This window comes from Euprymna scolopes, chromosome 45 (genome assembly GCF_053919585.1).
Source record: "Euprymna scolopes isolate OS-2025 chromosome 45, ASM5391958v1, whole genome shotgun sequence".
Lineage (NCBI taxonomy): Eukaryota > Metazoa > Mollusca > Cephalopoda > Sepiida > Sepiolidae > Euprymna > Euprymna scolopes.
Genome location: NC_136526.1, coordinates 39,544,870 through 39,567,392, shown reverse-complemented (window position 1 = coordinate 39,567,392; position 22,523 = coordinate 39,544,870). Strand labels below are relative to the sequence as shown.

Sequence of the window (22,523 nt, the reverse complement as noted above, 5' to 3'; positions counted from 1 at the left end):
TATATATATATAAGATTTAAAAAATTGATACAGAAAATTTTTCGAAAGTAAAAAAACAACAACTTAAAAACCTATAAGTAATGTTCTACAAAATTTTTATTATTCAACAAGGAATACAGATAAAACAAAAAAAAAACTGATTCCATGGAGTTTCGAAGAATGCAATTCTTCTCCTCTGAGGGGAAAAATTTGCAAAATATACAATAAATTTTGCAATGAAATGCATCACAGGACACAAATTATTTGGAGTGTATGGTATTTGCATAAAAAAGTCATTTAACAGTTTAAGACAGTTTATAGGGACTCTGGGAGATTGAGAAAACAAGTAACGGATAGATAGATATAAAATAGAGAGAGAGAGATAAAGAATATGATAAAAATCTAATGGGATACTAGTGGAAAGCAAGAAACGGAAAAAGGGGAGAAAAATATATGATTAAAATCCAATGGCAGAGGTGGTAAAATCCAGAACAGGAAAAATCCATCTGTAAATCTGTTGAAATGCATTGGTAATCCATGAGAAAACAAAATGTAAATATAAATGTCCAGGGTAAAATGGAGCTTCAAGAAAAATCATCAGGTTGTGGAGAAATCAAGATATGCAAGTTTTTTTTTTTAAAATAACGAATCAAGGAAGAAAAAAGGATATTAAAATGAAGATACCAAATGAAATCAAGGAAAGGGGTGGTGAGACAAAAAAAAAGAGAAAATTTATATATACAAAATACGGTAAATATATATATATATATATATATATATATATATATATATATATATATATATATATATACCACACTTTGGGGTAATTGCACCAAGTTCTGACCGTTCTCCTCTGTTCGCAAGGAGCATTTAGCTTCGAAATGCCATGGTCTAAAGTTTTTTTTCTTAGTTTTCCTTATTATTTTCCTTATTGTTCTGGTGATATAATAAAGTTATATATATATATATATATAATATATATATATATATATAATAAAACGTGTATATATATATATATATATATATATATATATATATATATATATATATATATATATATATGTAGGTAGATAGATAGAACTATATCCGAATGTCACCCTTTTTCCATATTTAATTACGTTTTAATTAATTTTTAATTTTTATCCGGAAATGTAAAAATAATCAAAATAATCATCTATAATATAAATCTCACCTGTCCGTTTAAATGTATGTATGTATGTATGTATGTATGTATGTATGTATGTATGTATGTATGTATGTATGTACGTATGCATGTATGTCTTGTATAAACTTTCGACAGAAGCGGCAGATTTTCACGAGATCGGTATCGTTTGGAAGCTCCAACCTTTGGACAACAAATATCGAAAAATTGGCTAAAAAACATTAATTAATTCACCCTTAACTGGGCACTTTTCTACAGGTGGGGGTCGTTTTTTTCGCCGATATTTTCGAAAGTCATCGCCTCTTTTCGAATGTCTAGCCTTTATTTAAACCCACGTCACTTCCGGTTTTGGCGATGAGCGCAACAACAAAGACGTCACGTTTTTTTTTTCACATTCTTTTCCTTCTTCGCGGTACAGGTCCGAGCCAGCCTGCCTACTACCACTACTTTTTTTTTTGCTCAACACACATCAACAAACACCGGACAACGCCGGGCACCCAGGCTAGTATACATAAAAAATAACTTCTACTCTCCATAAATAATCAGCCTTTGCATTATCTCCCCCTTTCATGTTAATGTAGTATATGTTCCTTAAGTATGATATCATACTCCCAGACTTAAAAAAAAAGAATAGGCGACAGGAAACTGTATGTATTTGCTAACATAAAAAAAATTACAAGAAACTGAACATGTTTTTTTTTTAATAACGAGAATTTTTATTTATACTTGTTCTTCAAAATCATAATATAAGTGACCACCGTCAGGTAAACTTTTACACTTTTTGTTGAAAAAGTCATATCTGCGGTAAATTTTGATTCTCCCCTCATGTTTTGGCATTACGGCGACCCTGAAAAAAAAAAGAATACAAAATTAAATATAAATAAAAACGAATTCAATGAAGACATTAGGGCATGCAAACGTCTAAAATATTGTCAGAATTATTGATAAAATTTAGTTATATATATTTAAATGGAGATAGGAAAATAGGTAAATATATAAATCTTAAAAAAAATACTTTCCAAGGATGAGACTCAGATAAAATATTTTCGATTGTTTTCTTTTCCTTATAAGGGAAATGGTTTCCATAATGTTTTATTGTTAAAGTGTTTTTTATTCAATAAGTCTGAAGAACAGCTTTTCTTGTGAAAATTTTTAAAAGACATAATGTTTGAATTTGTCCGAATAGTCTTGAAACAATTGTAACTAACGATGAAATACACTATTTGTTGCTATCCATCCATTCTTTGATGGCTTGGTTTTGTCAAAACAATATATGAATGCTCAATTATGAAATATGATAATTTTGTAGCTTACAGTTTAAGTCATCTCTTTTTGGCTTAAAATTTATTGGTATATGAACGATTACGGAATTTTCAATTATATAAACCCAGTAAAATTCGGAATACTACAAATAAGACGATATATATATATATAATAGTCTATGTGCCTGTGTGCGTCTGTACATTTTCCTATCAAATTACTCTATCAATTAAAATTTCTGTCTAAACACTCAGGATTTTACATAGGGGTATTGAGATTTGATAAAATATTTTTCATCGGTTTTCGGCCAGAAATTTGGCTGTCAAGGTATCAAAATTAACCAATTTATACAGAGAGAGGGAGAGGGGAGAGAGTATTATATATATATATATATATATATATATATATATATATATATATAATTATTATTAAATGATAATAGTTTTTGTACTAACAGATATTAGTGTTTCATGTTTACGTAATCATCAGTGTAGGGGTGACAATTTCTGCCGATCATGAGATTCGAACCCAGAACGTGTGTTTCAGGTCAGCAGGTACATGTGTATAATTGCTATGCATTTTAAAACATGAAAATACGTATGCATCTTCGATGTTGAAGTAAAGATTTTGTTTAGAGGATACTGCAGCAGCGCATGTAATATTGTCTAATGGACTTCGGTGCTTACTTTCCCCCAGCACAACAACTTTATAGTCCTGATTGAATTCGTAAAGATATCCCTTCTGAAAAAAACAAAATAAAAGAGAAAAACACCAACAAAGAAATTCACAATCAAGCCATCTAGTTTATTTATTTGTCTATTAACCATCATAATATTATAAATCATATTTCTAATTATCATTTTTTCAAATCACAGTTTTTTAATCATCTTTATTAACCATCATAATATTATAAATCATATTTCTAATTATCATTTTTTCAAGTCACAATTTTTTATTCATCTTTATTAACCATCATAATATTATTAATCATATTTCTAATTATCATTTTTTCAAATCACAGTTTTTTAATCATCTTTATTAACCATCATAATATTATTAATCATATTTCTAATTATCATTTTTTCAAGTCACAATTTTTTATTCATCTTTATTAACCATCATAATATTATTAATCATATTTCTAATTATCATTTTTTCAAATCACAGTTTTTTAATCATCTTTATTAACCATCATAATATTATTAATCATATTTCTAATTATCATTTTTTCAAGTCACAATTTTTTATTCATCTTTATTAACCATCATAATATTATTAATCATATTTCTAATTATCATTTTTTCAAATCACAGTTTTTTAATCATCTTTATTAACCATCATAATATTATTAATCATATTTCTAATTATCATTTTTTCAAGTCACAATTTTTTATTCATCTTTATTAACCATCATAATATTATTAATCATATTTCTAATTATCATTTTTTCAAATCACAGTTTTTTAATCATCTTTATTAACCATCATAATATTATTAATCATATTTCTAATTATCATTTTTTCAAGTCACAATTTTTTATTCATCTTTATTAACCATCATAATATTATTAATCATATTTCTAATTATCATTTTTTCAAGTCACAATTTTTTAATCATCTTTATTAATCACCATCATAATATTAATCATATTTCTAATTATCATTTTTTTACAAATCACAATTTTTCATTCATCTTTATTAGCCATCATAATATTATTAATCATATTTCTAATTATCTTTTTTTCAAATCACAGTTTTTTAATCATCTTTATTAACCATCATAATATTATTAATCATATTTCTAATTATCATTTTTTCAAGTCACAATTTTTTAATCATCTTTATTAACCATCATAATATTATTAATCATATTTCTAATTATCATTTTTTCAAGTCACAATTTTTTAATCATCTTTATTAATCACCATCATAATATTAATCATATTTCTAATTATCATTTTTTTACAAATAACAATTTTTCATTCATCTTTATTAACCATCATAATATTATTAATCATATTTCTAATTATCATTTTTTCAAATCACAGTTTTTTAATCATCTTTATTAACCATCATAATATTATTAATCATATTTCTAATTATCATTTTTTCAAGTCACAATTTTTTATTCATCTTTATTAACCATCATAATATTATTAATCATATTTCTAATTATCATTTTTTCAAGTCACAATTTTTTAATCATCTTTATTAATCACCATCATAATATTAATCATATTTCTAATTATCATTTTTTTACAAATCACAATTTTTCATTCATCTTTATTAACCATCATAATATTATTAATCATATTTCTAATTATCATTTTTTCAAATCACAGTTTTTTAATCATCTTTATTAACCATCATAATATTATTAATCATATTTCTAATTATCATTTTTTCAAGTCACAATTTTTTATTCATCTTTATTAACCATCATAATATTATTAATCATATTTCTAATTATCATTTTTTCAAATCACAGTTTTTTAATCATCTTTATTAACCATCATAATATTATTAATCATATTTCTAATTATCATTTTTTCAAGTCACAATTTTTTATTCATCTTTATTAACCATCATAATATTATTAATCATATTTCTAATTATCATTTTTTCAAATCACAGTTTTTTAATCATCTTTATTAACCATCATAATATTATTAATCATATTTCTAATTATCATTTTTTCAAGTCACAATTTTTTAATCATCTTTATTAACCATCATAATATTATTAATCATATTTCTAATTATCATTTTTTCAAGTCACAATTTTTTAATCATCTTTATTAATCACCATCATAATATTAATCATATTTCTAATTATCATTTTTTTACAAATCACAATTTTTCATTCATCTTTATTAGCCATCATAATATTATTAATCATATTTCTAATTATCTTTTTCACAAATCACGTTAGCTATACAATAAGTAGGCATTTTCAAATTTTATACGAAACTAACGGACATTGTTCATAACAAATAGCTTCATTTGTATTGTTTTAATTGTTTGGACAATTATCTACATTTTGGGTGTTATTGGCACAATGTTTCGGTCGGTGAAACCTACGGCCTTCATCAGGTTGTAGGGTGTTCCGTAAATTATAAAGAAAAAAATAGGATAAATCCTCAAAGGTTACAAGGATATTTTTTAAGACGTTCCTATGATCCAATTTTTACTGAATCACTACGCTAATTATCAACATTAGTGTAAAAAATGTTTTACGAAACCGTTGATAGACATCTCATGTGTGTAAAAAAAAACAAAAAACAGTCCGGGCACATCCTCAAACCCAGTGTCAAAATTCTTTCAATGCAAAACATGGATTTCAAACCTGATTAAGGTCGTAGGTTTCAACGACTGAAACATTGTGCCAATAACACCTAAGATGTGAATAATTGTTCGAACAATCAACGCAATACAAACGTTCATACCTCATCTCCAAAATTCAGAATTACAAATAGCTTCATTCACTTTCACTGTTTTCTTAAATGCGACTAACGCGGCAACAACTTCATTTTTCGAGGATTAACAGATTTTAATTGATTGATTAAAAAGTTCTTATATCGATATTTTTAGAAACATTAATCGAGCTCCAAAATACAAATCTCCTTTTTCTCAAAATGAATGAAAAATAGACAAATATGAGGGTGGTTATTATTAAGCCTTACTTACACACAACTGTGTTTTCTACCATCTTTATCAGCACCCACGCCAAACACGTCGAGAACCTGAACAAATCTTACATGTCTCGCCTTCGTAAGTTGATGAAATAATAAATCTAGTTAGAGCTTAGAAACCAAGGTTCCTGGAAAGTCTGATCGGCATTCCCCGATAAGAGTGCCACAGGCGATTAGAAATAAACTAACCCCTTCTAAAAGAGAGAAGGCGAAGCTTGGCAGGACGGACCTCCTAGAACTGCACAGAACTGTCTTCTCACCGTAACAACATGGATCAGGTCATTACAGGAGTGGTCTGATTTCTACTGATTTTGGTCGCCGATGATAATGATCCCTATCCTTCGTTGATTGATGGAAATCGATTGTCAAATCAAGATACTAAACGATGGTTTTCACTTTCTGTCAGGTTATATTAACTAGAACAGTATCAGCTTCGTTTAAAAGTCATATATACATCAGGTCAGATTCAAAGTTTTTGAAACAGCATATTTATTGGCCAAATATATATATATATTATTTTTAAGATATAATTAAAATAATAATTATCCACTACGACTCATCAGAGTGCTTGGATCTGATGATTCGACGAAACACGTTGCAGTGGATAATTATATTTTAAAATAATACACATGCCGCTCCCCATATATATATATATATATATATATATATATATATATATATATATATATATATATATATATATATATACATATATATACGTATGCAAATTGTTACAAACCTTCAGGAGATATATTATGTCATCTTCATAGTACCATATCGCACATTCGGGTTGGTACGTATGCTCGTTGGTATTTTTAATTTTTGAAAGTGGAAGAAATATCCCTCTGTAAGATGAAAAATAGACCCATATCCTGTCATCTGAAATATATTAAGACGAAATATTTTTACTTCAATTCTATAGAAAACCATTATTATTTAGTGTTATCAGCAAAAAAAAATTACTGCCGACCGAAATTTATAATAATAAAGAGAATATGAAGAAGAAGAATGTGAAAAAAGAAAAGGAGGAAGAAGTATTAGAAGAAGAGAAAGAAGAAGAAAAAATAGAATAGGAAGAAGAAGAAAAAAGAAGAAATAGAAGAAGAAGAAGAAGAAGACAAAATAGGAGAAGAGGAAGAAGAAGAAAAGAAGAAATAGAAGAAGAAGAAGAAGAAGAAGAAGAAGAAAAAGAAGAGGGAGAAGAAAAAACAGAAGAAGAAATAGAGGAATAGGAAGAAGAAGAAGACAAAAAGAAAAAAATGAAGAAATAGAAGAAGAGGAAGAAGAACAAAAAAGAAAATAGAAGAAGAAGAAGAAGAAGAAGAAGAAGAAGAAAAAACAGAAGAAGAAATAGAGGAAGAGGAAGAAGAAGAAAAAAGAAGAAATAGAAGAAGAGGAAGAAGAAGAAAAAAGGAAATAGAAGAAGAAGAAGAAGAAGAAGAAGGAGAAGAAGAAGAAGAAGAAGTAGAAGAAGAAACAGAGGAAGAGGAAGAAGAAGAAAAAAGAAGAAAAAGAAGAAATAGAGGAAGAGGAAGAAGAAGAAAAAGAAGAAAAAGAAGAAATAGAGGAAGAGGAAGAAGAAGAAAAAGAAGAAATAGAAGAAGAGGAAGAAGAAGAAAAAAGAAGAAAACGAGGAGGAGAGGAAGAAGAAAAAAGGAAATAGAAGAAGAAGAAGAAAAAAGGAATAGAAGAGGAAGAAAAAAAAAAAGAAGAAATAGAGAAGAAGAAAAACAAGAAGAAATAGAAGAAGAGGAAGAAGAAAAAAAGAAGAAATAGAAGAAGAAGAAGAAGAAGAAGATTTAACCTGTATACAGACACCCTAGGACCTTTATTATTCCTAATATTCCTAAATGATCTACCCCTGATAAAACCGTCTCTAAGATGGGCATATTTGCTGATGACCCCACGCTCTATAACAGGCACTATGGGAAAACAAATGAACACATATCTAAGGAAATTGCAGAAACACTAGAGGAAGGCCTCCAATCTGTTGTGGAATAGGGACAAAAATGGATGGTCACATTCAATGCTTCCAAGAGTAAACTTGTTTTGGTCAATAATTGCAAGAAACCTCCTCTACCACCTATTGGCCAACAACACATTACCTGAAGTACTTCCTTTAATCTCCTCGGCATAACGTTCACAGGGAACATGAACATTGAGAGCCTTGCCAAGGCTGTTGCGAATAAGGTAAGCTCTCTCTACCGTGCTAGAAAATTACTTACGCCTGAAAGTATCCTGTGCCTCTATAAGGCCACCATTCGTCCATGTATAAAGTATTATTCTCACATTTGGGCTGTTGCATCTGCTGCTAGTCTCTCGCTCCTAGAAAGGATGCAAAAGAGAGTCGCCAGCCTGATAGGTCTTGAACTGTCATCTAAGCTTCAGCCCCTATCCCATCGACGGAATGTTGCATCCCTCTGCTTGTTTTACAAGTATTTTAATGGTGAAGCTCTGACGAACTACATGCACTTGTACCCCCTCGACATAAATACCGCGACAAATCTGACAAACAGCTAAATCCCACCCCTTCACAGTAGAGATCCCTAGGTGTAAGAAAGCCTTCTACTCCAGTAGTTTCTTATCCAGAACTTCTAGACTTTGGAACTCCCTTCCGGGATTCTGCTTTCCCAACGTTCAAGCGTAATGTGAACAGACAGTTCGCTACTTATCTCCCTTTATAATACCCCTGTAACTTACGTCCCCGATAGTAGCCTTCTGTTACATGATAAGGGCTGTTCCCTTTTCATGTAAGTATAAAAATAGAGAGATTAGTTAAAATGAAAATAAAATGAGAGAAAGCAGAAATCGAACCCTGGATATAAGTTTTAAAGAACAATAGGTTTAAATGGAATGTCCAGTAAATTGTTAATTCTGATGAAATAAATAATAAATAAACTATTCATTGTTAAAAGAATGTGGATAATAAAATATGGGTTAAATGAATTAGATATGTAGGTTGAATTCCTTTGTGAAAACAACAAGGAAAAAATAGGTTATTGAGAAATCAGAATGTTCAGAAACGTGCGACTCGCGCATGTTGCTGGCATGTGAATTGTGGTCACGTGGCCGGACATGTATGGATTTCTCAATATAGGAAGAGAGAATTAGTTAGTTAGTGAGTTAGTGAGAAACTGAGAGGGAGTTTGAGAACGACAGACGATAGTCTGGAGTTTGGAATTCGAACGTCTAGGAAGCGAGACGGTCACTTTGAAACTTAATATGTGAAGCTTTGAATTCTTGGACGCAAAGCCCCCAACCGGTCAGGGAAGAATAAATGTTCAATGTGTTTTTATAACTGCCGTCTCCTGTGTCCATCATTACATGAAAAAGGTATTGTCTATTTATGTGTACAAACTATTTGAAATTCATCATCTAAAAAATATATGTGTTAGAAAGAAAATGTGTCTATTTATGTTATACAAACACTCCCGTTCATACGAACTGTCAAAGCATAAATGCCAACATGTAAATCCATCGGCATAAATGCAAACCTCTCAATTATCGGTCTGTCTATCTAGATAGCGAATCACCTCTCAAAGTTTATTTATATGTACACACTCTCTCTCTCTCTCTCTTTACATCTACGTGTTAATGTCCACATCTCTAATAATGTTAATGTCTCCATATCTCCCATCTCTTCACACACATGAACTCTCCTAAGACTGTCTATCACTCTAAGACACTTATCCTTCATAACATGAACTACAAAAGAACATTCATCATCTTAAGTATAATAATGGAAGATAACATATAACACTTCTACTTCAAAATGGACCTGTGCTTTGTTTGGGGTGAAAATTTAATTGTAAAAAGTCAGGAATGATGGAAAGGCTGATGATGAGACTAATAACTTAAACTTTGCTGGAATCATGCGGAAGAATACAAAAAACGTGGGACGGATCACTGTTCCTTTATTTCCGAAATAACAATGTTTTTATTTAAATTCTAGAGAAAACCATTATGTTTAGCCGTTATCAGCAAAATCACCGTCGACCGAAAGTGAGAAGAAGAAGAAGAAGAAGAAGAAGAAGAAGAAGAAGAAGAAAATTATCGAATAAAATTGTGCTGACAATTTTGGAATACTTATTGTCACTCACTATTTAATTTGCATTCAGAAACGAAATCTACACTTCGGGATGTCAATTTTCTTTTATTTACAAAATAAAAAAAAAATGCCAATGAAAAAAGTTCCCTTAAAAAAAATAAAAAAAACAAACACACATGTTAATGTTTATAAGCGATATTTTTAGGTTCATAAAATCATGAGTTATCTTTTCACGGACTGTAACCATTAAAATCTGTTCTCTGTGTCCTGCTTCCTTGGCTGAACGAAGATGCTGAAGTTTCTATGCAATATGAATAGACTTCTCGATTATCTCTTCGCGTAGAAAAACAGTATAATTCTTGAAGCGTCATATATTAGAAGTCATCACCTTACTATAAATAGCATTCGAGAAAAGCAGCAATATGTTAAAATGCCTTGCGTAGTGCCTAAGGGACGGACTTTGCCAACAGTGCAAACGAACTTGCTGATTTTAATAATCGAATTTTTAATCGATCTATATTTTTAATCGACTTTTCATCGACTTTATAGATTTTAACTTACAATCACCTGACGCGGTTTAATGCATGTTTTCCTTTTCAATTTTTATTTTCCATTTTCGTTCCTTCGCACTTTTGCTTCCTCAACACCTAAAGCTGATTCGTGGACGAATCGAAAGCGCTCGTCACAGTAACAACTATGGAATCTTCATTAATATTTTCAATCTTGATATAAAAAAGATTATACGGAAAATCGAAACATCGAAAACAAGTAATCATAAAGCAAAGTGTCTCCGTTGTATTTATTAATGTTTGCTTGAATGAAAAAATTCTGCCTAAATATGCCAATGTCAAATATATATATGAAAGTGGCATATTTAGGCAGCATTTTCCCATCTAAGCAAACGTTGAATGCAACGGAGACATCTGGCTTCATGACTTAAAAAAAATTTTTTTTTTCGATTTTCCGTAAAGTCATTTTCATATCAAAATCGAAAATATTAATAAAGGTTCCATAGCTGTTACTGTCACGAGCGGTCTCGATTCGTTCACGAATCATCCTCAGGCGTTAAGTAAAGGGCGAAGGAGCGAAAATGGAAAGAATGTGTATTCATGAGAAGAAAACACTTTCTATAAATATAAATATCTTATGAATATGTCTCGAAAAAGGTTAGAAAACTTACTGGAATTTGAATGGTGATCGTGTTTCATGTTGTACAATATTCCTACCCAAAGGATTAAATGATATTTAGAAATAGACTTACCTTTAAATAAATATGCTTTAAAAGAATAATGAAATGGAATAATTCACAACTTCACAAGAAAAAAGTGAAGGAGTTCAAATAATATTATTAAAAGAAAAATAAGATGTGAGTAGAAAAAAAGAAATTGATTTTACACACGACTGTCAAGGCTGGACTGACTTTATATATATATATATATATATATATATATATATATATATATATATACACCAATGAGTGCCTTCAATGTTTTGTCTGCTTGGGGGTGTGCAAGTCGCTGGCAGGACTAAAAAGTCATCTTCGGGCACATGGACTTTCAATGACTGAAAGAGTGGCACTCCTCTGACAATACGTCGCAATCACTATACATATATATATACATACATATATATACATATATATGTATATATATATGTATACATATATATATACATATATATATGTGAGTACATATATATACACATATATATACATATATATATACATATATATATATGCATATATATATGTATACATATATATATACATATATATATATATGCATGCATATATATATATATATATGTATGTATGTATGTATATATATATAATATTGTTCGTTTGAGAGGAACAGTAGTAAAAATATGTATACTTCGATTAAATTGTAAGAAATTTAATTCAAATCATATTTGATAGTTCACGCCATTGATACCCGGGAGATAAGAAAAAAACTTCTATAAATGTCTTAGAATCTTATGAATGTGCTTCAAAAAGAATACGAAAAGTTACTGAAATTGAATGGTGATCGTATTTCATGCTGTATAATATTCCTAGCCAGAAGATTAAATGATATTTAGAAAACGACTTACCTTTAAATAAATATGCTTTAAAAGTCTTTTCAGAATGTGCTGCTGCTTGTACCCATTCGGGACCTCCAGGGAAAAGGGATTGGACACTTTTCTTTGTTCCATTTCTTTCCTCAATAACGTCACCTTTATCGACGAACAAAACGACTTTTCCGTAAACTAAAATTGAAAAATAATTAAAACGTTTTTAAAACTTGTTCTATGCATATAAAAAAATTGGGCTTAAATTTTGAGCTGCGATTTTGTCACGCATTTGAAAATATTCGATTCTTAAGGGTTCAGTTATTACTCGTTTTACCATTATGTTGTTTTAAAACTAATAAAGTAAATCAATATTAAGTTTATTTTTGGTTGTTACTTTCTGTTGGTGATTATTTGCTATTCTTGGTAAATATAGTAAGTTTCAATCCAAGCAAGCTGTGTCCTGCCTGGTGATATGGACAGTGTCACTGCTTCTTACTCATATCCCAATGCCATGCCCACGGAAACCATTCCAGCTCAAGGGTTATAATTTGTGAAAAGATGATTTAAAAGTTCTATCATTAGTAGCCTGGTATCTGGATCTCCTTACACATTGCGCATGTTTTCGTCTTCAATGTTGCTTTTGACAATTCTTTTAAAACTCGATCAAAATTTTTTTTATATCGAGACAACACTTACAAAACATAATGATTTTTCTTCCCTGCAACCTCTCGCCCACAGAAGGGACGTTGCAAGCCTATCTTTATTTTATCATTAATTCCATGGCAAGCGCTCGTCTTAGATCCAATCTCTACCCCCCTTGCCAATCTTTAACAAAAAACACTAGTCTAGCTGAAACCACTGTCAGTAATTTTCCCCACTCTTTATCTGTGCCTAAATCAAAACGTTAGGGAATTCCAAAGTCTAGCGGTTCTGGGGAAGAAACTACTGGAGTAGAAAGCTCTTACATCTAGGGATCTCTAATGAGTAGTGGTGGGATTTAGCTGCTTGTCGGGTTTGTCGAGAGTATTTATGTCGTGCTTGCAGTTCGTCAGAGCATTCACCATTAAAATACTTTTTTTTACATTTCGATGACAATAAAAATATAGGAACGTGAAATATTCGATGATCATCATTCAATCCCGGGCAACGTTGGGTCACACTTCTAGTCTCATATTTTTGCAGCATTCTATTTATACTGTACAAACCTCTAATCACCAGAAGGTTGTATAAAACACGAACACTTACCACTCATGGCCGCGTCGATGCTTTTAAATGTCTGATCGCAAAAACTAGCTGCTTCCTCATCTGTAAGCAGAGAGAAAAAAAAACGTGATGATTAATATTACGTGTGAATATTTAAAAAAGAAAAGCGTGTGTAAATTGAAAATCCCCGTATAAAAATGAACAATTCTTCAATATGTCATAGATGACTTTGTAATATGTAAATAATAATAATAATAATCATAATAATAATATTAATAATAATAATATCGATATTTCATTCTGACTATCTTTTTCGTGTCCCTCCTACATGTTACATGAAAGGGCTGTCCCCTTCTCATGTAAGTAAGAAGACCAACTAGATAAGTGAAAATGATATAAGGAAAAAGCTAGAATCGAACCCTGAAGGCAAGTGTTAAAGATAATGGAAACTGAAGTCTTAGGATTTCAGTCCATTGTTAATTCTATTAGAAATAGTTAAATATTGTTTATGTCAGAAAATCCGTCGATTCTTTTAGAAATATGGATATAAAATATGTCAGTTAAAGAATGGGCAATGCGAGTTAAAAAAATATTGTTTAAAAATAGGTTAGATATTAAACAATTAGAATTGAGGATTCTTTGTTTGCCAAAAGTGTGTTGGACAGACATATATGGATCCGCGTGGAAATTAATCACGTTAGGGAACACACTTCTGACGTCATAAACGAAGGAGATTTCTCATTATAAGGATCTAGGGTTCGAAGTTAGAGAGTCAATGAGAGCCGGAGAGAGAATCAGGAGAGGCCGAGAGGAAAGCTCCTTAGAAACGAAGGGATTAGTGTAGACTATGTAATTGAAAAGGCTTGGGTTCCTGAGCTCATCGCTCGGCCGGTTGAAGCCCCCTCGGTATTGTCATCATCATCGTAATCCCTGTATTATATGAACCCGTTAGATGTGCTTCTCCCAATATGAACTCCCGAAGAGAATATGAAGAAAAACGAGAGTTGGGGGGGGGGGTGTCTCTGATCGCGTAGCGTGGAATTAGCTAAAAGCTTCTTGATAAATAGTTTGAGTTTTCCCGATGTGTGGAGATTAATCAAGTTCCATTTATAACGATTTGTATACAGCCCACGCTTCTGGTCAGCACTCTGTTATTGGCCTAAACTTGGAACCAAGCCGCTGCATTGCTACTTTGGACTTTACGGACTGTGCATACAAATCTCTTGCGTTATTTATCGCTGGAATTCCTGAAGGCGGCTTTAGTCTCACTACATCTGTTACGTTGAAATCGATGGAAACAAATGATTTCTGTTCGCAATGGCAGTAGCACATTCTGGAGAGAACTACGGCTGGCTGTTAGTTTTTTTTCTGGATTTTTGGGGAAGTTGTGAAGCGGTCTCTACAGACAATTAACCATTCCATCAGGTTTGATACTATAGAGGACACGTTCTTTCTAAACATGGAACGCAGAGGGATATCTGATATAAATGTACGGAAGCTATCACAGTCAGCCACAGAGTATCGATATACTGTATGATGGAAAGGTACGTCTGAGGACTTATTACATTTCGTTTTTTATCTTAACTGAGACAACCGAGTGGTCAGAAGATCCCAGTGGAGACGGACAGGGCATGAACATAGCTCAGGGCAGAGAAAGGTCTAGGAGACTTGCATACTGACTATCAGTGTCGGGCACATGGGTGGCTTCGTGACAAATCTGAGTTAGGTCGTAAGCCATGGAGAAATCGTGACAGAACTTCCCTTCATCATCTGTCTTGTTTGAGTGAGTTAACCATTCCCCATGTTGAGCATTGAAGTCTCCACAAACGTGATTGTTAGTGAAGGTATGAGCAGACAGGATGTGGTAAATTTTCTCAGATACACTCTCAAAGATAGTAACTCCACTGTTGTGCGGCCAATAGAGGGCAAATATAAACGCATGTTGTAAGCAAGTGCAACCTGGAACCACATATAGAAAAATTTAGGGTCTTCACTGAAGATGTCTCTACATTGTTGATTACGTTAAGTTTGGGAAAATGAGTTAAAAAAAAAAAAAAACTATACAGAATACTGTTAGAAACCCACCGAATATATTTTCACGGTAATATATATTCTATGGGGTTTTTAACAGTACTTTGTATAGATTTTAAGGTTTAACTCATTTTTCCAAACTTAACGTATTCAGTGCTCTTACTAGATACCCAGCTCTAAGCCATTGCCATGATCTTTCATGAGCCACTTCTGCTATATCCTGGGAAGAACCTTCCATGCATTTTCTTCCTAGCCAGTTCCTCTGCCCTTTTTCTATCCATACGTTTCACATAATTATTGATTTTCAGTTTTTCACTTACGTGTTTTCGGCTTGATTAGCTCTACTATTCCATGCAGCAGACGTCTGTGCAAATCTAGGAGTACGCTGTCACGAAGATAAAGTCAAAAAGCAATCAAAAATGTTGCAGATGTCTGAATTTTATCTGTAAAATATGTACATCAACTTATTGTCTTCTTACAAACACTTAATTTATATATTTGTGTGTCTAGATCTTAAAGATAACTTATATTAATAAAGAAAAATCTTATGTAAATAAAGAAAAATAAATAATATTAATAAAGAAAAATATCTTATGTAAATAAAGAAAAATAACTTATATAAATAAAGAAGAATATCTTATGTAAATAAAGAAAAATAACTTATATAAATAAAGAAAAATAACTTATATAATTAAAGAAAAGTAATTAATATTAATAAAAAAATAAATTATATGAATAAAGAAAAATAATTTATATAAGTAAAGAAAAATAACTTATATTAAAAAAGAGAAATAACTTACATAGATAAAGGTAATTAATATGAATAAAGAAAAATAACTTATATAAATAAAGAAAAATAACTTACATTAATAAAGAAAAATAACTTATATAAAAAATAACTTATATAAATAAAAAAATAACTTATATAAATAAAGAAAAATATCTTACGTAAATAAAGAAAAATAAATTATATGAATAAAGAAACATAACTTATATAAAGAAAAATAACTTATATTAATAAAGAAAAATAATTTATATTAATAAAGAAAATAACTTATATTAATAAAGAAAAATAACTTACATTAATAAAGAATTCTAACTCGAGGTAGATAAAGCCAAAAACATCCACGCATTAATATCCAACGAAGGCCATCAACTCCCTGTATTTCTTTCTATAAAAGACAACACGCTATGCAACATACAAATATCTGTGCGTGAGGTCGCCAAGCTAATCAAGAACCTTGATTCCAGTAAAGCAACTGGCCCTAAGGGCATTCTAATTATAGTGTTAAAAAAGCTTCAACCAGAACTTGCCCCCATACTTACAAAACTGTTTAAACGTTGCCTTAAGGAGAAGTGCTTTCCAACACCCTCGAAAACCTCATCAGTATGCCCTGTATTTAAGAATTTAGGTGATAAGTCATCTCCCTCTCAGTACAGACTAATAAGTCTCCTGTGTGTCATGAGCAAGTTGCTGGAATCCATATTAAATAGAGAAGTAGTACAACCACCTCAGCAGTAATAACCTTCTTAGTGACATGCAATATCGTTTCCATTCTGCGGGATCTACAGCAGATGTGCTAACGGTTATATCTCATAGAATTAGTGAATCTCTCGACAAAGGCTTCCTTTCTAGGGCAATTGCTCTTGACATATCAAAGGCCTTCGATAAGGTGTGGCAGAAGGGCCTACTTCACAAGATTCCCAGCTACGGTATAACTGGAAATGTTTTCTCAATAATTAAATCATTTCTCTCTGATAGGCTCATAAGAGTAATGGTTGATGGGCAGAAATCATCAATCAAAAAAAAATATTCAAGGGTTTTCCTTAATATTTCAGCTGGTTTCATTATATTCGTTCTATCTTTCCAGCCATTACTCTGATTCCGATTTCTCCGATTCTTTTTTTACAGTTTTTTCGGGATTGTTCCTAGTGCTCCTACTATTAAAGGTATTATTTTGATTTTCTTTATTTCCCATATCCTTTTCAGTTCTGACTAGCTCTGTGTATTTACCCGTTTCTTTTGATATTCACCCTGTGAAGTCTACGCTTTGTCAGAACTTTTCGTTCTTGTTAATTATTACGACATCTGGTCTTCTTGCTTGGATGGGTTTATCAGTTTGTATGTCCATGTCCCATAGGATTTTGTGATTGTTGTTTTCAAGTACTGTTGCCGGCTTATGTTTGTACCACTTGTCTGTGCGTTCGAGATACAGTTGTTTGCATACTTCCTAGTGTACTACCCAGTTAGCTGCATTCATTTACTATATGGGTTACTGTCTCGTCTCTTTGTCCACAGAGTCTACATTTGCTGTTTTCTTGTGTTTTGTCGATCCTCGATTTGAGCTGATTAGTTTTTATCGAGTTATTTTGTGCTGGAGTTATTAGGGATTCAGTTTCTTGGCTTATGTGTCTTTTTCGCATCCATGTCCAAGTGTTTTCGTTATTTTCATGTTTTGTCATCCTTTTATGAGTCTTCCCTGTAGTTGTTTCTCTTCCCATTTTTCTTTTATTGTCTTATCCTTTATCTCTGTTTTCTGTTTTATTGATTTATTCAGTGTCTCTTGTTGCCATGATTATTCTTTCAATGTTTTGAATTATATATTTTTCTGGTTCTTTTTTTTTGTCATTCGTAGTCTTCTATACAAACCAGTCCCCTTCCGCCGTCTTTCCCTTTTACGTAGAGTCGGTCAATATCGTCCTTCGAGTTTAGTGCGTTGTGCATGGTCATGAGTTTCCTAGTCTTCTGATCAAGTTGTTTCAGTTCTGCTTTAGTCCACCCTATGAACAGTCCAGAGTGATACTACCCATGTATTTTAGCCTTTTGTTAGGTTTCTGTTATATAAGTTGGTTTCAAGAAGATATTCATTAATGTCTCTAGTTCATTTTCGGTCCTCGCAAAAAAGTTTCAGATCGTCCATGTACATCAGGAAGTTCAGATTTTCCTCCGTGTTAGAGAACTAGTATCCGACTTGGCAATTTTTCAATATATTGTTCAGGGGCATCATGGCTATGATGAACAGTAATTGTGATAGCGAATCTCCTTGGAAGATGCCTCTTTGTATGTTGATTTCTGTTATGTGTTGTCCATCAGCTGTCAGTTCCAGTCTCCATGTTCTCATCGCTTTTTCAATCATGTTGATGATCCTGCTTGGTATTTTATACATTTTAAGCATTCAATTATCCATGCTTGGGGGATCCTGTCACACGCCTTTATTATTATTATTATTATCATTATCATCGTTATCATTATTATTATTATTACTATTCAGATGACATGATATATACATTCGAGCCCATTTTTAGGACGGAATTCCAACTACTAACGTTTTCTATAAATTTGAATGAGGCTGCACACGACCCTGAATGTGCGCTCCAGTACTTTAGTTATGACACAATATATCTCATGAAGGTTGGTTAAATTTTGCATACTTATAAATCCCTCTCTCTCTCTATAAAAATGTAATTCTTCGTTCGTTCGCAATTAATAGTCTAAAAACCACTGGACGGATGGCTTCCACCTTTTGGTATAATATGGTTACTATATCCATGTGTGTTTTTATATATTTCTTTTTAATTATAACATTATACTTAATTTTTCTATGATAAATAGGTGGTTTTCTTTGTACCGATAGGCCATTTTTTTATTTAGGGACAATTAATTATTACCGCTTCCTGTCACGTGACCAGTGTTTCCAATGTAGCGGTTTTCCTGCTAGAACTGGAGATTTCGTTTGCAATCTAGCGGAGAATTCTAGAAAATCTGGAGATATTTCGCACCCACACAACCGCAATTTTAGATTAAAAAATAAAGAAAAGCGCTTGAAAATACTTTAAAACATAAAATAAACTCATTCATGTAAGTAAAAAAAGTAGCATTTATTGCCTTTGGTAACAATTATTTATTGATTATTTGCTTTGTTTTTCACCTTTTTTTCGGCTAACTATTCTTAAATCTCGCTATAAAATCGAAAACAAAATTTCCAAGTACATTTTAGGTGGGGGGCATTCCTGCCTCCGAAGTTCAGTTTAAAATATGATCTAAGCAACCCCGCTTAATTTAGAAGTATTTAGTCGAAAATTGTAAAAAGCAAGAAACAGAAAGAAAAAACTTATACCAATACAGTAGAATTTAATTATCTACCAACCTAAATACTTTTAACATGCTAAAACAAAGTTTTTTTGTGTTTTTATTTTTCTAATTTCAAAATATGTTGCACCATTATTGTGATGTTTAATTTGTAGTATATTTATCAGTTTACATATACATATATTGACACACATATAAACGCGTATATATATATATATATATATATATATATATATATATATATATATATATATACAAACTTTACTGAAATTCAAAGACTTACATTTTTTTATGTAACTCTTGTTTATTTCATCTTGGATCTCTTCATTACAGCCGTTTCGTTAATGGGATGACAATTTTATGATTTTATGTTTTCATAAAAATTTATTTCTCACCAACTCGTCAGATGTGATTGCCATCTGATGTTACCAACAAAAAGTTAATTTTGTACATGATAAACCTGGTTCGTTCGTTTGGGTAAAAGAAATTCCATCATATATATATATATATATATATATATATATATATATATATATATGTATACATCAAAGATGGAACGATAAAAGTGTCGGTCTTAAGAAAACTATACTACAACCTTATTTATAAACTTTTTATTGAAAAAAAATCAATTCAGGAAACATGAATATATAGTAGAGCTAACACATCATCAGTGTAACCGCCTTCAGCCTCAATCGCCACCTTGATATGGGTCCGGAACAAGGAGCATGTGTTTTCCACAAGCGCTGGCGGGAGCTCGGCGAATACTCGGCAGATGGCGGCGATCAACCGGGCTTTGTTGTTGTGAGAGGTCATGTCGGTGATGTTCTCGATGTATGATCAAACAAAGTAGTCCAGCTGGTTAAGGTCGAGAAATGAGGAAGGCAGTGAGAAAAGGGTACAAAGTCCTAGCACTCATTCTGAAGCCAAGCATTGGTTTATTTTCGACTGAGTCCTACTGTGACGCCCAGGATCTGCTAGTGGCTACCTGATTGCACCACACTCTTCAACCCATCCAAGTAATTTTTATTAGAATGTCTTGCCCTTTTCTTTTCCAGTTTTAACAACTAGTCATTTATTTTTCTATGTTTAAGCTTAGCCATATTACTTTTCATGCTCGCATTTTTCTATTGTAATCCATGCTTTTTCTAGGCTTCCAATAAATTCACCTGTTCTTTGTTTAATTTCAGTCTTATTTTTTGGCCCACATAAACACATGTAATAACAATGGACGGCACTCGTCTGCTTTCAATAAAATCCCCCAATTATCTCCCTTTCATGCTTTCATTCTCACTTGTTACTTCTCTTTTAGAATTAGTAGCAACAGTAGTCATGACGAGAGGTGGTTGCTATGTAAACCAGTCATAAGAAGCTCACCTATTTTTTTACGATTTTGAACACCAGAAAATTCATCATAATTTTTGTCTTACTGAATGAAAATTGAAACTTATTTGTCACAATATAGCTGCGAAGGTGATCTATAAACGGTAATAATTGTTTGAAATTTGGTCCAAAAAATGAGTGAGCGGTGAATCTTTATAAGTATTTGTTCTAAATGACAAAAACTGACACTTAACCATATATTTAAAACACTACCGTCTTTGAATGATATAGTCAGCAAAATTTCATAGTTAGAATTTAAAAAAATAATGGCGAAGGTCAGTTTTTATTTTTTTTATTTTATTTTTTTTTACATGGAAGTCACCACTTATTAAGGCCCGGAATATTCAATTGAAAATTTCTAAGTCAAAACAAGAGGGGATGTAGTTATAGATAGATAACAAGCTTATAGGCCAAGACAAGTCAACGTGTATTCAATTAAATATTTCTAAGTAAAAACAAGAGGGGATGTAGGTACCGGTAGATAAGAAGCTACTAGACCAAGACATGTCAGCGTGTATTCATATAAAAAATTTCCAAGTCCAAACAAGAGGGGATGTAGGTATAGACAGATGAGAATCCTATAGACCAAGACAAGTCAACGTGTATTCAAATGAAAATTTCTATGTCCAAACAAGAGGGATGTAGGTATAGGTAGATGAGAAGCTAACAGGCCAAGAAAATTCAACGTGTATTCAAATGAAAATGTCTAAATCAAAATAAGAGGGGATGTAGGTATAGGTAGATGAGAAGCTAATAGACCAAGACAAGTCAACATGTATTTAATTGAATATTTCTAACTCCAAATAAGAGATGTAGGTACAGGTAGATAAGAAGCTAATAGGCCAAGACAAGTCAAAGTGTATTCAATTGAAAATTTCTAAGTCCAAAACGTAGAGGATGTACGTATAGGTTGAGGAAAACCTATAGACGAAGACAAGTCAACGTGTATTCAAATGAAAATTTCTAAGTCAAAACAAGAGGGGATGTAGGTATTGATAGATAAGAAGCTACTAGACGAAGAGATGTCAGCATGTATTCCAATGAAAATCTTTAAGTCCAAACAATAGAGGATGTAGGTATAGACAGAAGAGAATCCTATAGACCAAGTCAGGCCAATATGGATTCAATTGGATATTTCTAAGTCCAAACAAGAGCGGATGTACGTGCCTGTAGATAAGATGCTAGTAGGCCAAGACATGTCAGCGGGTACTCAATTGAAAATTTCTAAGTCCAAACAAGAGGGGATGTAGGTATAGGTAGATAAGCTAATAGGCCAAGACTAGTAAATGTGTATTCAATTGAAAATTTCTAAGTCAAAACAAGAGGGAATGTAGTTATAGATAGATAACAAGCTTATCGGCCAAGACAAGTCAACGTGTATTCAAATGAAAATTTCTAAGTCAAAACAAGAGGGGATGTAGTTATAGATAGATAACAAGCTTATAGGCCAAGACAAGTCAACGTGTATTTAAATGAAAATTTCTAAGTCAAAACAAGAGGGGATGTAGGTACCGGTAGATAAGCTAATTGGCCAAGACAATTCACTGTGTATTCGATTGACAATTTCTTAGTTCAAACAACAGAGGATGTAGGTCCCGGTAGATGAGAAGCTTATAGAGCAAGACATGTCA

The 22,523-nt window shown here is 31.7% G+C and overlaps 1 protein-coding gene across 1 annotated transcript; it reads right to left on the bottom strand.

The window, feature by feature from the left end:
- Positions 1-1,964: 1,964 nt before the first annotated feature.
- On the bottom strand, positions 1,965-13,557 carry LOC145269172 (uncharacterized). The gene is made up of 5 exons (XM_080124781.1): positions 13,434-13,557; positions 12,228-12,383; positions 6,831-6,970; positions 2,999-3,142; positions 1,965-1,988 (listed from the first exon to the last, which is right to left on the bottom strand). Exons 1-5 carry the CDS (start codon positions 13,438-13,440, stop codon positions 1,965-1,967), a joined length of 471 nt encoding a protein of 156 aa, XP_079980907.1. The 5' UTR covers positions 13,441-13,557.
- Between the last annotated feature and the right edge of the window lie 8,966 nt (positions 13,558-22,523).